The 16,086-nt window shown below is 50.3% G+C and overlaps 2 protein-coding genes across 6 annotated transcripts in view; one reads left to right on the forward strand and one right to left on the reverse strand.

Moving 5' to 3' along the window:
- LOC142497929 (uncharacterized) lies at positions 1 to 13,507 on the reverse strand. Of its 3 annotated transcripts, none has more exons than XM_075606389.1 (5): positions 13,469 to 13,507; positions 9,682 to 9,857; positions 9,482 to 9,603; positions 3,160 to 3,279; positions 1 to 2,832 (listed from the first exon to the last, which is right to left on the reverse strand). In XM_075606389.1, exons 4-5 carry the CDS (start codon positions 3,235 to 3,237, stop codon positions 535 to 537), a joined length of 2,376 nt encoding a protein of 791 aa, XP_075462504.1. In that variant the 5' UTR covers positions 3,238 to 3,279; positions 9,482 to 9,603; positions 9,682 to 9,857; positions 13,469 to 13,507; the 3' UTR covers positions 1 to 534. The 3 variants fall into 3 exon arrangements, with proteins under 3 accessions (XP_075462504.1, XP_075462505.1, XP_075462506.1); XM_075606390.1 differs by lacking the exon at positions 13,469 to 13,507 and adding an exon at positions 3,674 to 3,745 and having other exon boundaries at positions 9,682 to 9,961; XM_075606391.1 differs by lacking the exons at positions 9,482 to 9,603; positions 9,682 to 9,857; positions 13,469 to 13,507 and adding an exon at positions 5,283 to 5,954.
- The window catches only part of SMG9 (SMG9 nonsense mediated mRNA decay factor), a 21,736-nt gene continuing 18,872 nt past the window's right edge, over positions 13,223 to 16,086 (forward strand). The window contains exons 1-3 of one of the 3 annotated variants that reach the window (XM_075606392.1): positions 13,223 to 13,741; positions 14,943 to 15,099; positions 15,907 to 15,981. In XM_075606392.1, the coding sequence (XP_075462507.1) occupies positions 14,947 to 15,099; positions 15,907 to 15,981 (228 nt within the window). In that variant the 5' untranslated portion in view covers positions 13,223 to 13,741; positions 14,943 to 14,946. Of the gene's footprint in view, positions 13,742 to 13,882; positions 13,991 to 14,942; positions 15,100 to 15,805; positions 15,982 to 16,086 lie in introns of those variants that run through there. The other 2 variants (XM_075606393.1, XM_075606394.1) reach the window with 2 other exon arrangements.

A 16,086-nucleotide genomic window follows, 5' to 3' on the forward strand; every position in this document is an offset into this window, starting at 1 on the left:
CATAAATTGTTAGTCCAATAAAAAAGGTATCACCTAATACTGAAGAACTCATTGATTCTGCACTATCGCAACTGGACTAAGACGGCTATTTTCTGAGATATTTATATATAAAATCGTATTGAATTTTATAGGACAGCGATCAGCTGAAAGATGCCATTCAAATCAAAGACAGTTTTTGGCCAATTGCATTCATTGGAGGACAGGCACAAAAATGTTATTATGGGTCAATTGTCCACCACGTATTGTAAAGACAAACACCACCCTCATTACAAGGCAGCCTCATTCATTTTCTAATCAGCGACTCCAGTACAAAAGAAAACTAATTTTGGAGCAGGAAACCCTTAAATCTCACTTATTTCAGTGTTTGCAGGTTGGAGGATCTGGAGCTGCACCCCGGGAGGAGGCTTAGCGGTGTCTAGGTGAACGGGAAGGCTTACACTACTGCTGGCCACCGAGTCTGTGTTACTGGCCACACAAGGGGTTCAGCGCTCTCCATCACCTCCCCTTACAAATCCCATCACGGGATGAGCCGTCTCAGTACTTTTTCCCATGTATGCCAACCTTCCCACCTCTCACCCTGCGGAACGAGCGGTTTAGCAATGAGTGCCACAGGTACCGGGGCAGCTGGCTGAACAGCACCCCACAAGTGCACTGGAAACGGGACACAAGTGGGTGCAGCAAGCTGTGGGTGCGGAGCTTGCGGTACCCGCGGAGGGACTTCCCGCACTCGGCACAGATAAACACGGTGTCGATCAAGTGTTGCAGCTGGTGCCGCAGGAAGTGGAGCGACCCCACAGGAGCGCGGCCACAGTCACACCGATGCTTCCTTCTTGTCGTAACTTTTCGCACCTCGCCCCTATGCCGGTGCCGCTTCAACTGCCAGGCTTGGTGAAAGCGAGCACCACAGTCTCGGCACCTGTACGGTAGCTGTGGTCTGCTGGCTATTTGTGCCAGTAAGTCACGTGGCAAGTGCACTGGACAAGGGTTTTGTCTCTTACTTCTTTCCTCTGGGGTCTGAAAATCCCATTCAATGGCCATCTCATATCTGTCCAGCTGTTCCTCCTGGCTTACTGTTTTGGCGCTGGCTCCAACCTCCTCTATGAACTCTGTGCCAATGAAGCTCTGGACGATCTCATCCTCGCTGGCCAATGTGCAAGATCCTTGCTCATCTTCGTCTTCTGTTCCCACCACCAGCTCAAAGCTGGACTCTGGAACCTCCGAAGGCACCTGCTGATATGTCTCTACCTCGGTATATATTATATCATCACCGTAATACTTTTTTTCCTCTCCCCCTACAAATATGTTTTGTCGCATGTGCCAGTTTAGATGTCTTACCAGGTTGCACTTTAGTCGAAAGCAACTTCCACACTCATAACAGGAGTAGAGCAAGCTTGTACCATCCTCGCCTCCACGGGGAAGGCTTTGTGCCTCCTCCATCTGGGCAGATACAGCATGCCCCAGCATCTCATCCTCAAGAATGACTTTCTTGACGGTCTGATTCACGGCATTCATTTGCAGGCCCTCTGCCTTTTTCATATGCCAGCGGATGTGTGTGGCATAGGCACAGCGCTCTACAAACATCCCCCCGCACTGCTGGCAGGAGTATGATTTGTGAACTCTACCAGTGGGGTTACTACAGAATACGGGTTCCCCTTTCATTTTAAGACGTGGCATACCTGCAGCTCGGCTCATCAATTGAGAAGTTGGTTTGCCTGGTGCGGTGAAAGGGCTTTGTTCTGTGCGACCGTTGGAGCTCGGTATTCCTCTCACCAATTTCGGCATTGCAGTTGCTGCATTGGGTCTTGGAGCCCCTTGCATCCTTTGTAGCTTGGATTTCTTTGAGCAGATGTGCCTATCGAGGTTGTATTTGCGTCTAAATGGACGTTGACATTTGTCGCAAACATAAGGTCGGATGAAGAATCGTCGAGATGCGACAATCTTGTCTGCTGTGGGGGAGCCCACCTTATTAACCTTTAGGGCATCTGCTGGATCATCATTCTTTATAGGTTTGGGCAATAGTTTGATTTCCTTCTTTTGCAGAGGTCCTCCCTTGCCATATTTTTTCTTGAATATCCGAAGCTCCTTCTGGGCCTGGACACACATCTGCTCCAGCAGCTCAACGGACTCCTGGTTGGATTCAGAAACCTTCTCTTGTCCTTTGGCTTCCTTTCTGATTGTGGCACTCAGATTAATTTCACTTGAACTCTCCCCACTGCCTTGAGTAAAACCCACTGCCCTCTTAAGACACAAATGCCCCTTTAGGTTGCCTAAGCTTTGGAATTGACAACCACACTGTGTACATTGGTAGATCTTGATCAATGGTTTTACATAGCTGCTCAGGTGGGTGATCACATTGTTGTTATGGTAGTTCCCTGAACCAATTCTCTTTTTGTCTTGAGACAGTGAGGTTACTGAACAAGCCTCTTGGAGGCTGAAAGGAGCCTGGTACCAGCTGGGGGACCGACTCTGCTCGGTATTCCTTACTATCTTTGTTTTGTCAATGGCGGACATCCCTTCCACCCCACTGGGCTGCTCTAGGATCCAGTGTTTGTATGTGGTGTTCCAACGTTCAGGCTCTTCACCCAGGTCCACTCCATACATGTTCAGCCTGTCGCATAGACCTTTAGAGATCGAGAAACTGGCGATCCTCTGATTCACTTCCTGTTTGGTGATGATTTGGGATTTGTTTTTGGGGAAAGAATTCAACATGTTCTGGATCTCCACCTCAGAAGGCAGATGGGAAAGGACGGCCTGGGGATCCAAGCCCTCATCCCCACTGGAATCATCAGAGTTGTGTAGGGTTTCCCAAGACGGCAAGTCCTGCTTGTTCTCCTGGCAGGAAAATGAAAGGGAGACAGTGAGGGTACACGTCAGCTCTAGGAAGATTAACATGTTGCTGGACAATACAACAGTGACCAGAGAATTGTATTGGCCGTGAAGTGTAGGCTTGTAAAAGTTGGAAAGCTGTGATAGTTTCAAGCTTTCTGCACATCACGAACGATGATAAAGACAAGTTTTAAAGGGGAACTAAAAATATTGTGCTCAGTCATCTGTGGGTTTTCACCAACACAGGGTGAACAAGTGAAAAACAAATGCAACCAACTTAGACAATACATTTCAATCCTTGGGGCACAGAGCTGGCACAAGTAGGCTACTTACCAGTATCAGTGGAGCTTCCTCCACTGCTTCGTCCTCTTGCAGTTCAATTTCAGCTCCAACCTCAAATTCCAGATCCATGTCAGATAAGGACGCACCTTCCCTAGCAGATTCCAGCCGGACCTGGGATATAGCAGGAGATAAGATGAAACGATGTTATAATGCCGCGCCGTGCGCAGGACCTGGGGAGAAGGATGTCAATGTGCTCGGTGCAACACTGTACTCAATGCTGGGCAGTAACACAAATACATGTTAATACACAGGAATTATCCTGGAACCAGGGTCACGTGTGACGTGTGACTAGCTCCAGTTAGCTTAACTCATGCCTTCCCTCTTCCAAAGCACAACAAGTCCTTTTGTCTTTCTTAGTTTTATTGCAAAGTCAAGGAAACAACGGGTTCTTGTAGATGGAGTAGTGTGGTAGAGAGCGCTTCTCTAGAAGTGCTGTGTATCACCGGGTAAGGCGTGTGTAAAAACAGAGAGGCCTTGTTGGGGCTAATAGCATGAAGGTACTCACTCACTCAGTGTCCTGGGTGGAAAGGAAGTATATGGCTTTCTGGGAACAGGAACAGTCTGAGGATGAGACTATCTGTGAATACAGACAGGGGAGTAAGGGAAACTCCACTAAGCCAGGGGGGTTAAGGGGGTGGCCAAGACAACCTGGGTATGAGCTAACTGGAAAGCCCAAATGCAACAAATGTATCAGTTCCACAGGCAGTGTGTGTTTTCAGAGCAAATATACATGCAAAAAACAAAAGAACAAGGCGCTCAACGCACATAGTGTAGTAGAGTTAAAAATGTGACTTTATGGTTAAAAGTAAATATATCTGCGTACATCAAGTAAGAATAAACAAGCAGTTGGTATATTGGTTTACCACACCAGGAGATGACACTGTGCGACGCCCTTGGATGGATCTCGGCATGCAATGGGTCAGGAGACGTCTCATCTGTCCCTTACAGAGTCCTCCGTTTAGGGGTAGTGTGGATATGTCCCTTGTAGAGAAAGCCCCACAGCACACATCTCACAGGATGGTAAAAGAGCCGCAGGAATCAGCGTCTGTGGATCACTGCACCGTTTGCCGCCACTCCTCGTTGTGCGCTCGGCGATGACGTCACGAGTCGCTCCGCAACTTCCGCGATGCTTCTCGTGGAACGCACAGCGAGCGTGTCAGTCCAATGCGACTTGGCAGCGGGGAGGGATACTAGGCAGGCGGCTTATGAACAGTGTCCAGAATCACACAAGATGGGGGGAGAAGAGCATAGACACCTCTCTTCCAACGCGTTTCGTAACACTGGGTTACTTCTTCAGCTGTGTGCTGTGGGGCTTTCTCTACAAGGGACATATCCACACTACCCCTAAACGGAGGACTCTGTAAGGGACAGATGAGACGTCTCCTGACCCATTGCATGCCGAGATCCATCCAAGGGCGTCGCACAGTGTCATCTCCTGGTGTGGTAAACCAATATACCAACTGCTTGTTTATTCTTACTTGATGTACGCAGATATATTTACTTTTAACCATAAAGTCACATTTTTAACTCTACTACACTATGTGCGTTGTGCGCCTTGTTCTTTTGTTTTTTGTCTAGTTCCTGGGGTGTCGAGCCACCCCCAAGAAAGGCTGCAGACCCACGATTAGTGCAAGATCCACATTTAAGGTCCACAATATTGTTTGTTTAATCACGGTGCACTGTTCACTTGATATTTGTTGTCCACTAGTTATTAGCTGCGCACTACCACTTTTTTCTTCAAATATACATGCAGCTGACGGGCAGAGGCTGCAAAGGTGGGGAGAGGGGGGGGGGGGGTAATATGAATCCTGATCCAGGACAGGAATGCAGAGCATTGAGAAAGGAGTATTACATTACTCTGGGAAATTGCAACCTGTGTCCATTGTCAGCATCTTTCTCAAAGCATTCTGGGATTTTATGCACAGAATTCCTAAAGAGAAAACAAGGGGTTAATTGTGCTATGGATTCCTCCGGTAGCAAAGGGAGGAGTGGACGCAATGTAATCTTAGGGTAACCTAACTACCGCCGTGCACCTCCTGCAGGATGAAAGGGTTAAACAGCATTACGTACGGGTTGATCTGCCAGGCCTGCAGGGTACAGGTAACAGGGCTTACCTTTGGCCTAGGTAGAGAGAATCCCAGTCACGTGATCCATGAGAGATCAGCACACTGGCCAATCACAGAGCAGAACGTCCCTCACCCAGACATGTGCCTCTTTGCCCACTTGAAATGCCCTGGCCCTAAAAGTGCAGCTGCAATCCCACCGAGAGAGCAGCCCTGACCTGGAAGCTCTATGGGGAGGCACAAAGCATGCTGGGAGTTGTAGCCAAGGCATTTTCAGTAATGTTAGCAGAACTACAGTACCCAGCATGCAGCTGGGTGTGAAGTACAGAAGCTGACAAGGGACATACAGTGAAATCACATGTTATATACACAGGCAGAATATAAACAGATAGCAAAACGCTATTTGTATTTAACCTGTTCACTGCTGAAGAAGGCAGACTTACAAGTTTACTTTTGCAGAGAAAAATAGGCCAAAGAGGTCAGACAGGGTGGTGACCCTTTTGCACCCAAATGGTCCTGTAACACGTGTCATGGCAATACGTGGCTGTTAGGGTTGTCAGGTGTCCTGTCCTGTGTTTGGACACTCTGTCCAGTAAGACATTAGCGGTAATTCTGGACATGTATGTGTATACCAGTATTACCTCTGGACATGTATGTGTATACCGGTATTACCTCTGGACATGTATGTGTATACCGGTATTACCTCTGGACATGTATGTGTATACCGGTATTACCTCTGGACATGTATGTGTATACCGGTATTACCTCTGGACATGTATGTGTATACCGGTATTACCTCTGGACATGTATGTGTATACCGGTATTACCTCTGGACATGTATGTGTATACCGGTATTACCTCTGGACATGTATGTGTATACCGGTATTACCTCTGGACATGTATGTGTATACCGGTATTACCTCTGGACATGTATGTGTATACCGGTATTACCTCTGGACATGTATGTGTATACCGGTATTACCTCTGGACATGTATGTGTATACCGGTATTACCTCTGGACATGTATGTGTATACCGGTATTACCTCTGGACATGTATGTGTATACCGGTATTACCTCTGGACATGTATGTGTATACCAGTATTACCTCTGGACATGTATGTGTATACCAGTATTACCTCTGGACATGTATGTGTATACCAGTATTACCTCTGGACATGTATGTGTATACCAGTATTACCTCTGGACATATATGTGTATACCAGTATTACCTCTGGACATATATGTGTATACCGGTATTACCTCTGGGCATGTATGTGTATACCGGTATTACCTCTGGGCATGTATGTGTATACCGGTATTACCTCTGGGCATGTATGTGTATACCAGTATTACCTCTGGGCATGTATGTGTATACCAGTATTACCTCTGGGCATGTATGTGTATACCAGTATTACCTCTGGGCATGTATGTGTATACCGGTATTACTTCTTTGGGCGTGTATGTGTATACCGGTATTACCTCTGGGCATGTATGTGTATACCGGTATTACTTCTCTGGGCGTGTATGTGTATACCGGTATTACCTCTGGACATGTATGTGTATACCGGTATTACCTCTCTGGGCGGGTATGTGTATACCGGTATTACCTCTGGGCGTGTCTGTGTATACCGGTATTACCTCTGGGCATGTATGTGTATACCGGTATTACCTCTCTGGGCGTGTATGTGTATACCGGTATTACTTCTTTGGGCATGTATGTGTATACCGGTATTACTTCTCTGGGCGTGTATGTGTATACCGGTATTACCTCTCTGGGTGTGTATGTGTATACCGGTATTACCTCTCTGGGCGTGTATGTGTATACCGGTATTACCTCTCTGGGCATGTATGTGTATACCGGTATTACCTCTCTGGGTGTGTATGTGTATACCGGTATTACCTCTCTGGACATGTATGTGTATACCGGTATTACCTCTGGACATGTATGTGTATACCGGTATTACTTCTCTGGGCGTGTATGTGTATACCGGTATTACCTCTGGACATGTATGTGTATACCGGTATTACTTCTCTGGGCGTGTATGTGTATACCGGTATTACCTCTGGACATGTATGTGTATAACTTTATTACCTCTGGACATGTATGTGTATACCGGTATTACCTCTGGACATGTATGTGTATACCGGTATTACCTCTGGGCGTGTATGTGTATACCAGTATTACCTCTGGGCGTGTGTATGTGTATACCTGTATTACCTCTGGGCATGTATGTGTATAACTTTATTACCTCTGGACATGTATGTGTATACCGGTATTACCTCTGGACATGTATGTGTATACCGGTATTACCTCTGGGCGTGTATGTGTATACCAGTATTACCTCTGGGCGTGTGTATGTGTATACCGGTATTACCTCTGGGCATGTATGTGTATACCGGTATTACTTCTTTGGGCGTGTATGTGTATACCTGTATTACCTCTGGACATGTATGTGTATACCGGTATTACCTCTCTGGGTGTGTATGTGTATACCTGTATTACCTCTGGACATGTATGTGTATACCGGTATTACCTCTGGACATGTATGTGTATACCGGTATTACCTCTGGACATGTATGTGTATACCGGTATTACCTCTGGGCGTGTGTGTGTATACCGGTATTACCTCTCTGGGCGTGTCTGTGTATACCGGTATTACCTCTGGACATGTATGTGTATACCGGTATTACCTCTCTGGGCGTGTGTGTGTATACCTGTATTACCTCTGGGCGTGTATGTGTATACCAGTATTACCTCTGGACATGTATGTGTATACCGGTATTACCTCTGGGCAAAGGGACCTGACTGGCATGAGAGGCTGCGGGATTTAACCAGGATGGTGGGCTCCTTCCTCCATCCTGATTGGCTGCATTATCCAGCAGCATCCAATCAGGAGAAGGTGTTAGGAGCCTGGGGGTGAGGCAAAGGAGGAGGAAACAACATGGAGCGGTGATAGGTGTGTGTGTGTGTCTGTGCGTATTTAGTCTGTCCTGTTGTGTGTATGTTTTCTGTGGCTGTTCTGTGGGGGAAATGAGAATGACAGGCGGGGAGGGGGGGAGAATGTAATACGCGAGGGCAGCACAGTGCCAGACGCGAGGGCGGCACAGTGCGATACGTGTGGGCGGCACCGTGCGATATGCGAGGGCGGCACCGTGCGATACGTGTGGGCAGCACCGTGCGATACGCGAGGACGGCGCAGTGGGATACGTGAGGGCGACGCAGTGGGATACGCGAGGGCGACGCAGTGGGATACGCGAGGGCGGCGCAGTGGGATACGCGAGGGCGGCGCAGTGGGATACGCGAGGGCGGCGCAGTGGGATACGTGAGGGCGGCGCAGTGGTATACGTGATAGCGGCACAGTGCCAGGCGCGAGGGCGGCGCAGTGGGATACGTGAGGGCGGCGCAGTGGTATACGTGATAGCGGCACAGTGCCAGGCGCGAGGGCGGCGCAGTGGGATATGCGAGAGCGGCACAGTGACAGGCGCGAGGGCGGCGCAGTGGGATATGCGAGAGCGGCACAGTGACAGGCGCGAGGGCGGCGCAGTGCGATACGTGAGGGCGGCGCAGTGCGATACGTGAGGGCGGCGCAGTGCGATACGTGAGGGCGGCGCAGTGCGATACGTGAGGGCGGCGCAGTGGGATATGCGAGAGCGGCGCAGTGCGATACGTGAGGGCGGCGCAGTGCGATACGTGAGGGCGGCGCAGTGGGATATGCGAGAGCGGCACAGTGACAGGCGCGAGGGCGGCGCAGTGCGATACGTGAGGGCGGCGCAGTGCGATATGTGAGGGCGGCGCAGTGCGATACGTGAGGGCGGCGCAGTGGGATACGCGAGGGCGGCGCAGTGGGATACGCGAGGGCGGCGCAGTGCGATACGTGAGGGCGGCGCAGTGCGATACGTGAGGGCGGCGCAGTGCGATACGTGAGGGCGGCGCAGTGGGATACGCGAGGGCGGCGCAGTGGGATACGCGAGGGCGGCGCAGTGCCAGGCGCGAGGGCGGCGCAGTGCGATACGCGAGAGCGGCATAGTGCCAGGCGCGAGGGCGGCGCAGTGCCAGGTGCGAGGGTGGCGCCGTGCGATACGCGAGGGCGGCGCAGTGCGATACGCAAGGGCGGCACAGTGCCAGGCGTGGGGGCGGCACCATGCGATACACGAGACTTTCTAATAATAATAATAGTGGGATTCCCCGTCACGCGGCTCTGTGATATTTCACACGGACAAACATGTAAATAAACGCACTATTTTTTACCTCTCCCTTGCCGGCCTTCTTACAACACACTTGTTAACTTGTTGCCGCAGAATCGCTCGAAAGCAAAGGTAAGAACAGATGCCAAGCGAACGTTTGGTAACCCAACTACCGCAGTGCACCTCCTATAGGATGAAAGGGTTAAACAGCATTACGTACGGGTTGATCTGCCAGGCCTGCAGGGTACAGGTAACAGGGCTTACCTTTGGCCTATGTAGAGAGAATCCCAGTCACGTGATCCATGAGCGTTCAGCACACTGGCCAATCACAGAGCAGAACGTCCCTCACCCAGACATGTGCCTCTTTGCCCACTTGAAATGCCCTGGCCCTAAAAGTGCAGCTGCAATCCCACCGAGAGAGCAGCCCTGACCTGGAAGCTCTATGGGGAGGCACAAAGCATGCTGGGAGTTGTGGTCAAGGCATTTTCAATAGTGTTAGCAGAACTACAGTACCCAGCATGCAGCTGGGTGCAGCTGGAGTACAGCAGCTGACAAGGGACACACCAAGACATCACATGTTATATACACAGGCAGAATAGAAGCACACAGCAAAGGGATATACACGGCTATTTTTATTTAACCTGTTCACTGCTGCAGAAGCCAGGAGTATCTGTCAGGGAGGGATGTGACAGTGAGAGGGGTGTAACAGGGAGAGGGGTGTGACAGGGAGAGATGTGACAGGGAGAGGGGTGTAACAGGGAGAGGGGTGTGACAGGGAGAGGGGTGTGACAGGGAGAGGGGTGTGACAGGGAAAGATGTGACGGAGAGATGTGACAGGGAGAGAGATGTGACAGGGAGAGAGATGTGACAGGGAGAGGGATGTGACAGGGAGAGATGTGACGGAGAGATGACAGGGAGAGATGTGACGGAGAGATGACAGGGAGAGAGATGTGACAGGGAGAGAGATGTGACGGAGAGCTGTGACAGGGAGAGAGATGTGACAGGGAGAGGTGACAGGGAGAGAGATGTGACGGAGAGATGTGACAGGGAGAGAGATGTGACAGGGAGAGAGAGAGATGTGACAGGGAGAGATGTGACAGGGAGAGAGGTGTGACAGGGAGAGAGATGTGACATGGAGAGAGGTGTGACAGGGAGAGATGTGACAGAGACAGGTGTGACAGGGAGAGAGGCGTGACAGGGAGAGATGTGACAGGGAGAGAGATGTGACAGGGAGAGAGATGTGACAGGGAGAGAGATGTGACAGGGAGAGAGATGTGACAGGGAGTGAGATGTGACAGGGAGAGAGATATGATAGGGAGGAATGTGACAGGGAGAGTTGTGACAGAGAAAGGTGACAGGGAGAGAGATGTGACAGGGAGGGATGTGACAGGGAGAGGTGGCAGGGAGAGGTGTGACAGGGAGAGAGGTGTGACAGGGAGAGAGATGTGACATGGAGAGAGATGTGACAGGGAGAGAGATGTGACAGGGAGAAGGATATGACAGGGAGAGAGATGTGATAGGGAGAGATGTGACAGGGAGAGAGATGTGACAGGGAGAGAGATGTGACAGGGAGAGAGATGTGACAGGGAGAGAGATGTGACAGGGAGAGAGATGTGACAGGGAGTGAGATGTGACAGGGAGTGAGATGTGACAGGGAGAGAGATATGATAGGGAGGAATGTGACAGGGAGAGTTGTGACAGAGAAAGGTGACAGGGAGAGAGATGTGACAGGGAGGGATGTGACAGGGAGAGGTGGCAGGGAGAGGTGTGACAGGGAGAGGTGTGACAGGGAGAGATGTGACAGGGAGAGAGGTGTGACAGGGAGAGAGGTGTGACAGGGAGAGAGATATGATAGGGAGGGATGTGACAGGGAGAGAGGTGTGACAGGGAGAGAGATATGATAGGGGGGATATGACAGGGAGAGAGGTGTGACAGGGAGAGAGATATGATAGGGAGAGATGTGACAGGAAGAGAAGTGTGACAGGGAGAGAGATATGATAGGGAGAGTTGTGACAGGGAGAGAGATATGATAGGGAGAGATGTGACGGAGAGAGTTGTGACAGGGAGGGATGTGACAGGGAGGGAGGTGTGACAGGGAGAGAGATATGATAGGGAGAGATGTGACAGGGAGAGAGGTGTGGCAGGGAGAGAGATATGATAGGGAGAGATGTGACAGGGAGAGAGTTGTGACAGGGAGGGATGTGACAGGGAGGGATGTGACAGGGAGAGGGATGTGACAGAGAGAGAGATGTGGCAGGGAGGGGTGTGACAGGGAGAGGGATGTGACGGAGATGTGACAGGAAGAGATGTGACTGTGAGAGATGTGACAGGGAGGGATGTGACAGGGAGAGTAATGTGACAGGGAGTGATGTGACAGGGAGAGAGCTGTGACGAAGAGAAATGTGACAGGGAGATATGTGACAGGGAGAGAGCTGTGACAGGGAGAGAGATGTGACAGGGAGGGATGTGACAGGGAGAGAGATGTGACAGGGAGTGATGTGATAGGGAGGGATGTGTGACAGGGAGAGAGATGTGACAGGGAGAGTGATGTGACAGGGAGGGATGTGACAGGGAGAGAGCTGTGACAGGGAGGGATGTGACAGGGAGTGATGTGACAGGGAGAGATGTGTGACAGGGAGAGAGATGTGACAGGGAGAGAGATGTGACAGTGAGAGAAAAGTGACAGGGAGAGAGATGTGACAGAGAGAGAGATGTGACAGGGAGAGAGATATGATAGGGAGGAATGTGACAGGGAGAGCTGTGACAGAGAAAGGTGACAGGGAGAGAGGTGTGACAGGGAGGGATGTGACAGGGAGAGAGATGTGACAGGGAGGGATGTGACAGGGAGAGAGGTGTGACAGGGAGAGGTGGCAGGGAGAGGTGTGACAGGGAGAGGTGTGACAGGGAGAGATGTGACAGGGAGAGAGGTGTGACAGGGAGAGATGTGACAGGGAGAGAGATATGATAGGGAGAGGTGTGACAGGGAGAGAGATATGATAGGGAGAGTTGTGACAGGGAGAGAGGTGTGACAGGGAGAGAGATATGATAGGGAGAGATGTGACAGGGAGAGAGATATGATAGGGAGAGATGTGACAGGGAGAGATGTGACAGGGAGAGATGTGAAAGGGAGGGATGTGACAGGGAGAGTGATGTGACGGAGTGATGTGACAGGGAGAGATGTGTGACAGGGAGAGAGATGTGACAGGAAGAGAGATGTGACAGGGAGGGATGTGACAGGGAGAGAGGTGTGACGGAGAGAGGTGTGACAGGGAGAGAAATGTGACAGGGAGAGATGTGACAGGGAGAGAGATGTGACAGGGAGGGATGTGACAGGGAGAGCGATGTGACAGGGAGGGATGTGACAGGGAGAGAGATGTGACAGGGAGGGATGTGTGACAGGGAGGGATGTGTGACAGGGAGAGAGATGTGACAGGGAGGGATGTGACAGGGAGAGAGCTGTGACAGGGAGAGAGATGTGACAGGGAGGGATGTGACAGGGAGAGAGCTGTGACAGGGAGAGAGATGTGACAGGGAGGGATGTGACAGGGAGGGATGTGTGACAGGGAGAGAGATGTGACAGGGAGGGATGTGACAGGGAGAGAGCTGTGACAGGGAGAGAGATGTGACAGGGAGGGATGTGACAGGGAGGGATGTGACAGGGAGAGATGTGACAGGGAGAGATGTGACAGGGAGAGAGATGTGACATGGAGAGAGCTGTGACAGGGAGAGAGATGTGACAGGGAGGGATGTGTGACAGGGAGAGAGATGTGACAGGGAGGGATGTGACAGGGAGAGAGCTGTGACAGGGAGAGAGATGTGACAGGGAGGGATGTGACAGGGAGAGATGTGAGGACAATGTGTGATTTCACAAGTCTTTCTCTCAACATACACACACATGTATCTTACACAGAGGTATCATACACATACACACAAATATCATGCACATACACACAGGTATCATACTCATACACACACAGGTATCATACACACACACACACACACGTATCATACACACACACACACACACACACGTATCACTGTAATTCCTCACACCCAATACATGGTTTCCCCACATCCTCTTCCTTGTTGCTAAGGAAACCTCACTTTTGTTGCTATGGAAACCTCACTTTTGTTGCTATGGAAACCTCACTTTTGTTGCTATGGAAACCCCACTTGTTGCTATGGATCTCCCTTGTCCCCAGGAAGGGGGAACTTTCCTCTCCGGAACCTTCCTCTTCGGAACCTTCCTCTCCTGCTTCACTTCCGGCGGAGGCTGCACGGACAGAACAGAGGCGGCACCGGCAGGGAGAGACTGAAACCACGGGTGAGATATACCGGGGCGGAGGGTGAGATGTACCGGGGCCCGGGGGGGAGGGTGAGATGTACCGGGGCCCGGGGGGGAGGGTGAGATATACCGGGGCCCGGGGGGGTGAGACATTGAATCCTATCCCCTGGGCTGCTGCATGTTCAGAGACCCACGGCGGTGCGTGTCTGACACCCGGGTGTGAGGGACATGAGGTGACAGTCTGTATCCACCCTGCTGCCATCACACGATCCCCTGTTATCTAGCCGTGTAAGTGCTGTCCTAGAGGGGGCGTCCTGTGCTGTCCTAGAGGGGGCGTTCTGTGCTGCCCAAGAGGGGGCGTCCTGTGCTGCCCAAGAGGGGGTGTCCTGTGGTTTAGAAGTTACTTTAGATCTGCTCCCCCCCCCCTTTCCGACTGTAGGTCCCTTGTGACTTTAGACGGCTTCTCATCTGCACGCCCCCCCTCACTTCTGACTTTAGATGGTCTCTCTTTGTCTGTGGTCTCGTCCCCCCCAGTGACTTAAAGATCTGTACACCCAGCCACAAGAGGTGACTTCCTTTTCTAACCCTGTGAGGGACCTAGCCCTAGAGGTAGCAGACTTAATGGGGGGGGGGGGGGGGATTTACTTATGAAGGCAAAATTGAGACATTCTGGGGTAAAACCACGAGTCCAGATCAAACAAAATATCCAGTTAGTGTAGTGTGCATGTTTTGCGCTTGAAAACGCACATTACCGCGAGGTTATTGGTGCCAGAAACTGGTTTTACATACAGCTCCAGATAAGGAACAGCGTATGGTGGACATCCAAATGATTGAAATGGTCCATGATAAGGAGAACCTTCTCCTCACTAGTTGTATTGTACAAGAGACAGACTCTTGTCTGAATGCTGAAACGACCCAGCTCCAGGGACTTACACTTTTTATACCTTCATTAAACCCCTCCAGTGGTTCCAAGCTGTGATCTTCCCTTGACTGTCCACATGTGTAGACACCAACCCCTGCATCTGTGTATTTGTCTCCCACCCATTTAGATGACATACTCTGTATCCCTATGTCCACCATAGCGATGCCAGGCTCACCCATGTGCTTGCTTCTGAGTGCTTTAGGCCTATGGATTAATTCTGTTTGATGAACCTTGTTGTACAGCTCTGCCAGTCTCTTCCTGTGCCTTTCAGGCCAGCAGAAAGCAATATATAACATTGCACTCTGTTGCTTTGTGCAGAATCATGTCAGACTCAGGTCACAGCCAGCCCAGTATGTTCGTCCCCGGGCGGAGGAGACGGCGCTGGATGGATCAAGGTCCCCCAGGAAATCTCAACCTCTCTGAACCCGGCCGTGAAAGAGACCCCATGCTGCGGGACAGGGATCAGGACCGATGGGTGAGTACTAGGAACGTCTCGCCTTCCTGGAGGAAAACTGAATTCACCCGAGAGAAGAAGAGTGGGGACGAATTTAAAACCCCAATGTACACTTCAGTAGAGTGGTGAATAATAAGAAGGCCGCATACCAAATCCTTTCAGGGGAAGAGTATCAACTATTGGTATCAAACATTGGCATCATATTTAATGGAAGAACAGCACTCACAATATGTACTGGGTATATATTTAATGGTTACAGCATTTAGAGAAGTGTTTCATTAATATTGAGTTGTTAGCAGGAATAGGTTAATGAAACCTCACACTTATGTGAGTTCTATTCTATAATCCAACCTGAAATGTCAGAAATATTCTAAGTAATATGTGGACATAATGGAAAGAAGGTAAATCTCACCCAGAAGCCTCAGAGGAGTGTGCAGCATTATTAATGGCCCTGCTCTGGAAATAGTGGGGAGCCTTTGTATTTTGTAATTGGGCCATTAATGGGCTCTCTCTCAGGATATGAGTCGGCTCTTGTTCGACTCGTACCCCTAGCTCCCGGGGGAGTCCATTAAAGTTACTTTGGTTCTCTGAACATGTACAACCTGACAGAGCAGGTGATGATGCCATATTATAATATTAAATTATATCGTATTTATGGAAAACTGTAAGGTGCCACTTTGTAATAATTTGTTCTGAGATTGATTCATTTTTGTTCCTCTGCTAAAAGAAGCAGATAGAGCAGACGGACACTCTGACCGCGTGACATGGAGTGTTATAGAGAGGTGTAAATGTTTATTTCCCTCCTGTGCTGTATGCCGCCTCCTTCAGGATGGGAATGAAGATAACTGCGGATACACAATGCAGAAAACCCCCATTATCCTGGCCAAGCCATCTGCCGAGCGGGTAAGTGCGCAGATCCTCGGTGTCCTTATAACTTAGGCCGTGTCTCTCCTGGGCGTTTATAGGTTTCTGTGACTCACTCACCCATTTCTCATACGCGCCCTTCAG

Source organism: Ascaphus truei, chromosome 6 (genome assembly GCF_040206685.1).
Source record: "Ascaphus truei isolate aAscTru1 chromosome 6, aAscTru1.hap1, whole genome shotgun sequence".
In the NCBI taxonomy this organism is placed as follows: Eukaryota; Metazoa; Chordata; class Amphibia; order Anura; family Ascaphidae; genus Ascaphus; species Ascaphus truei.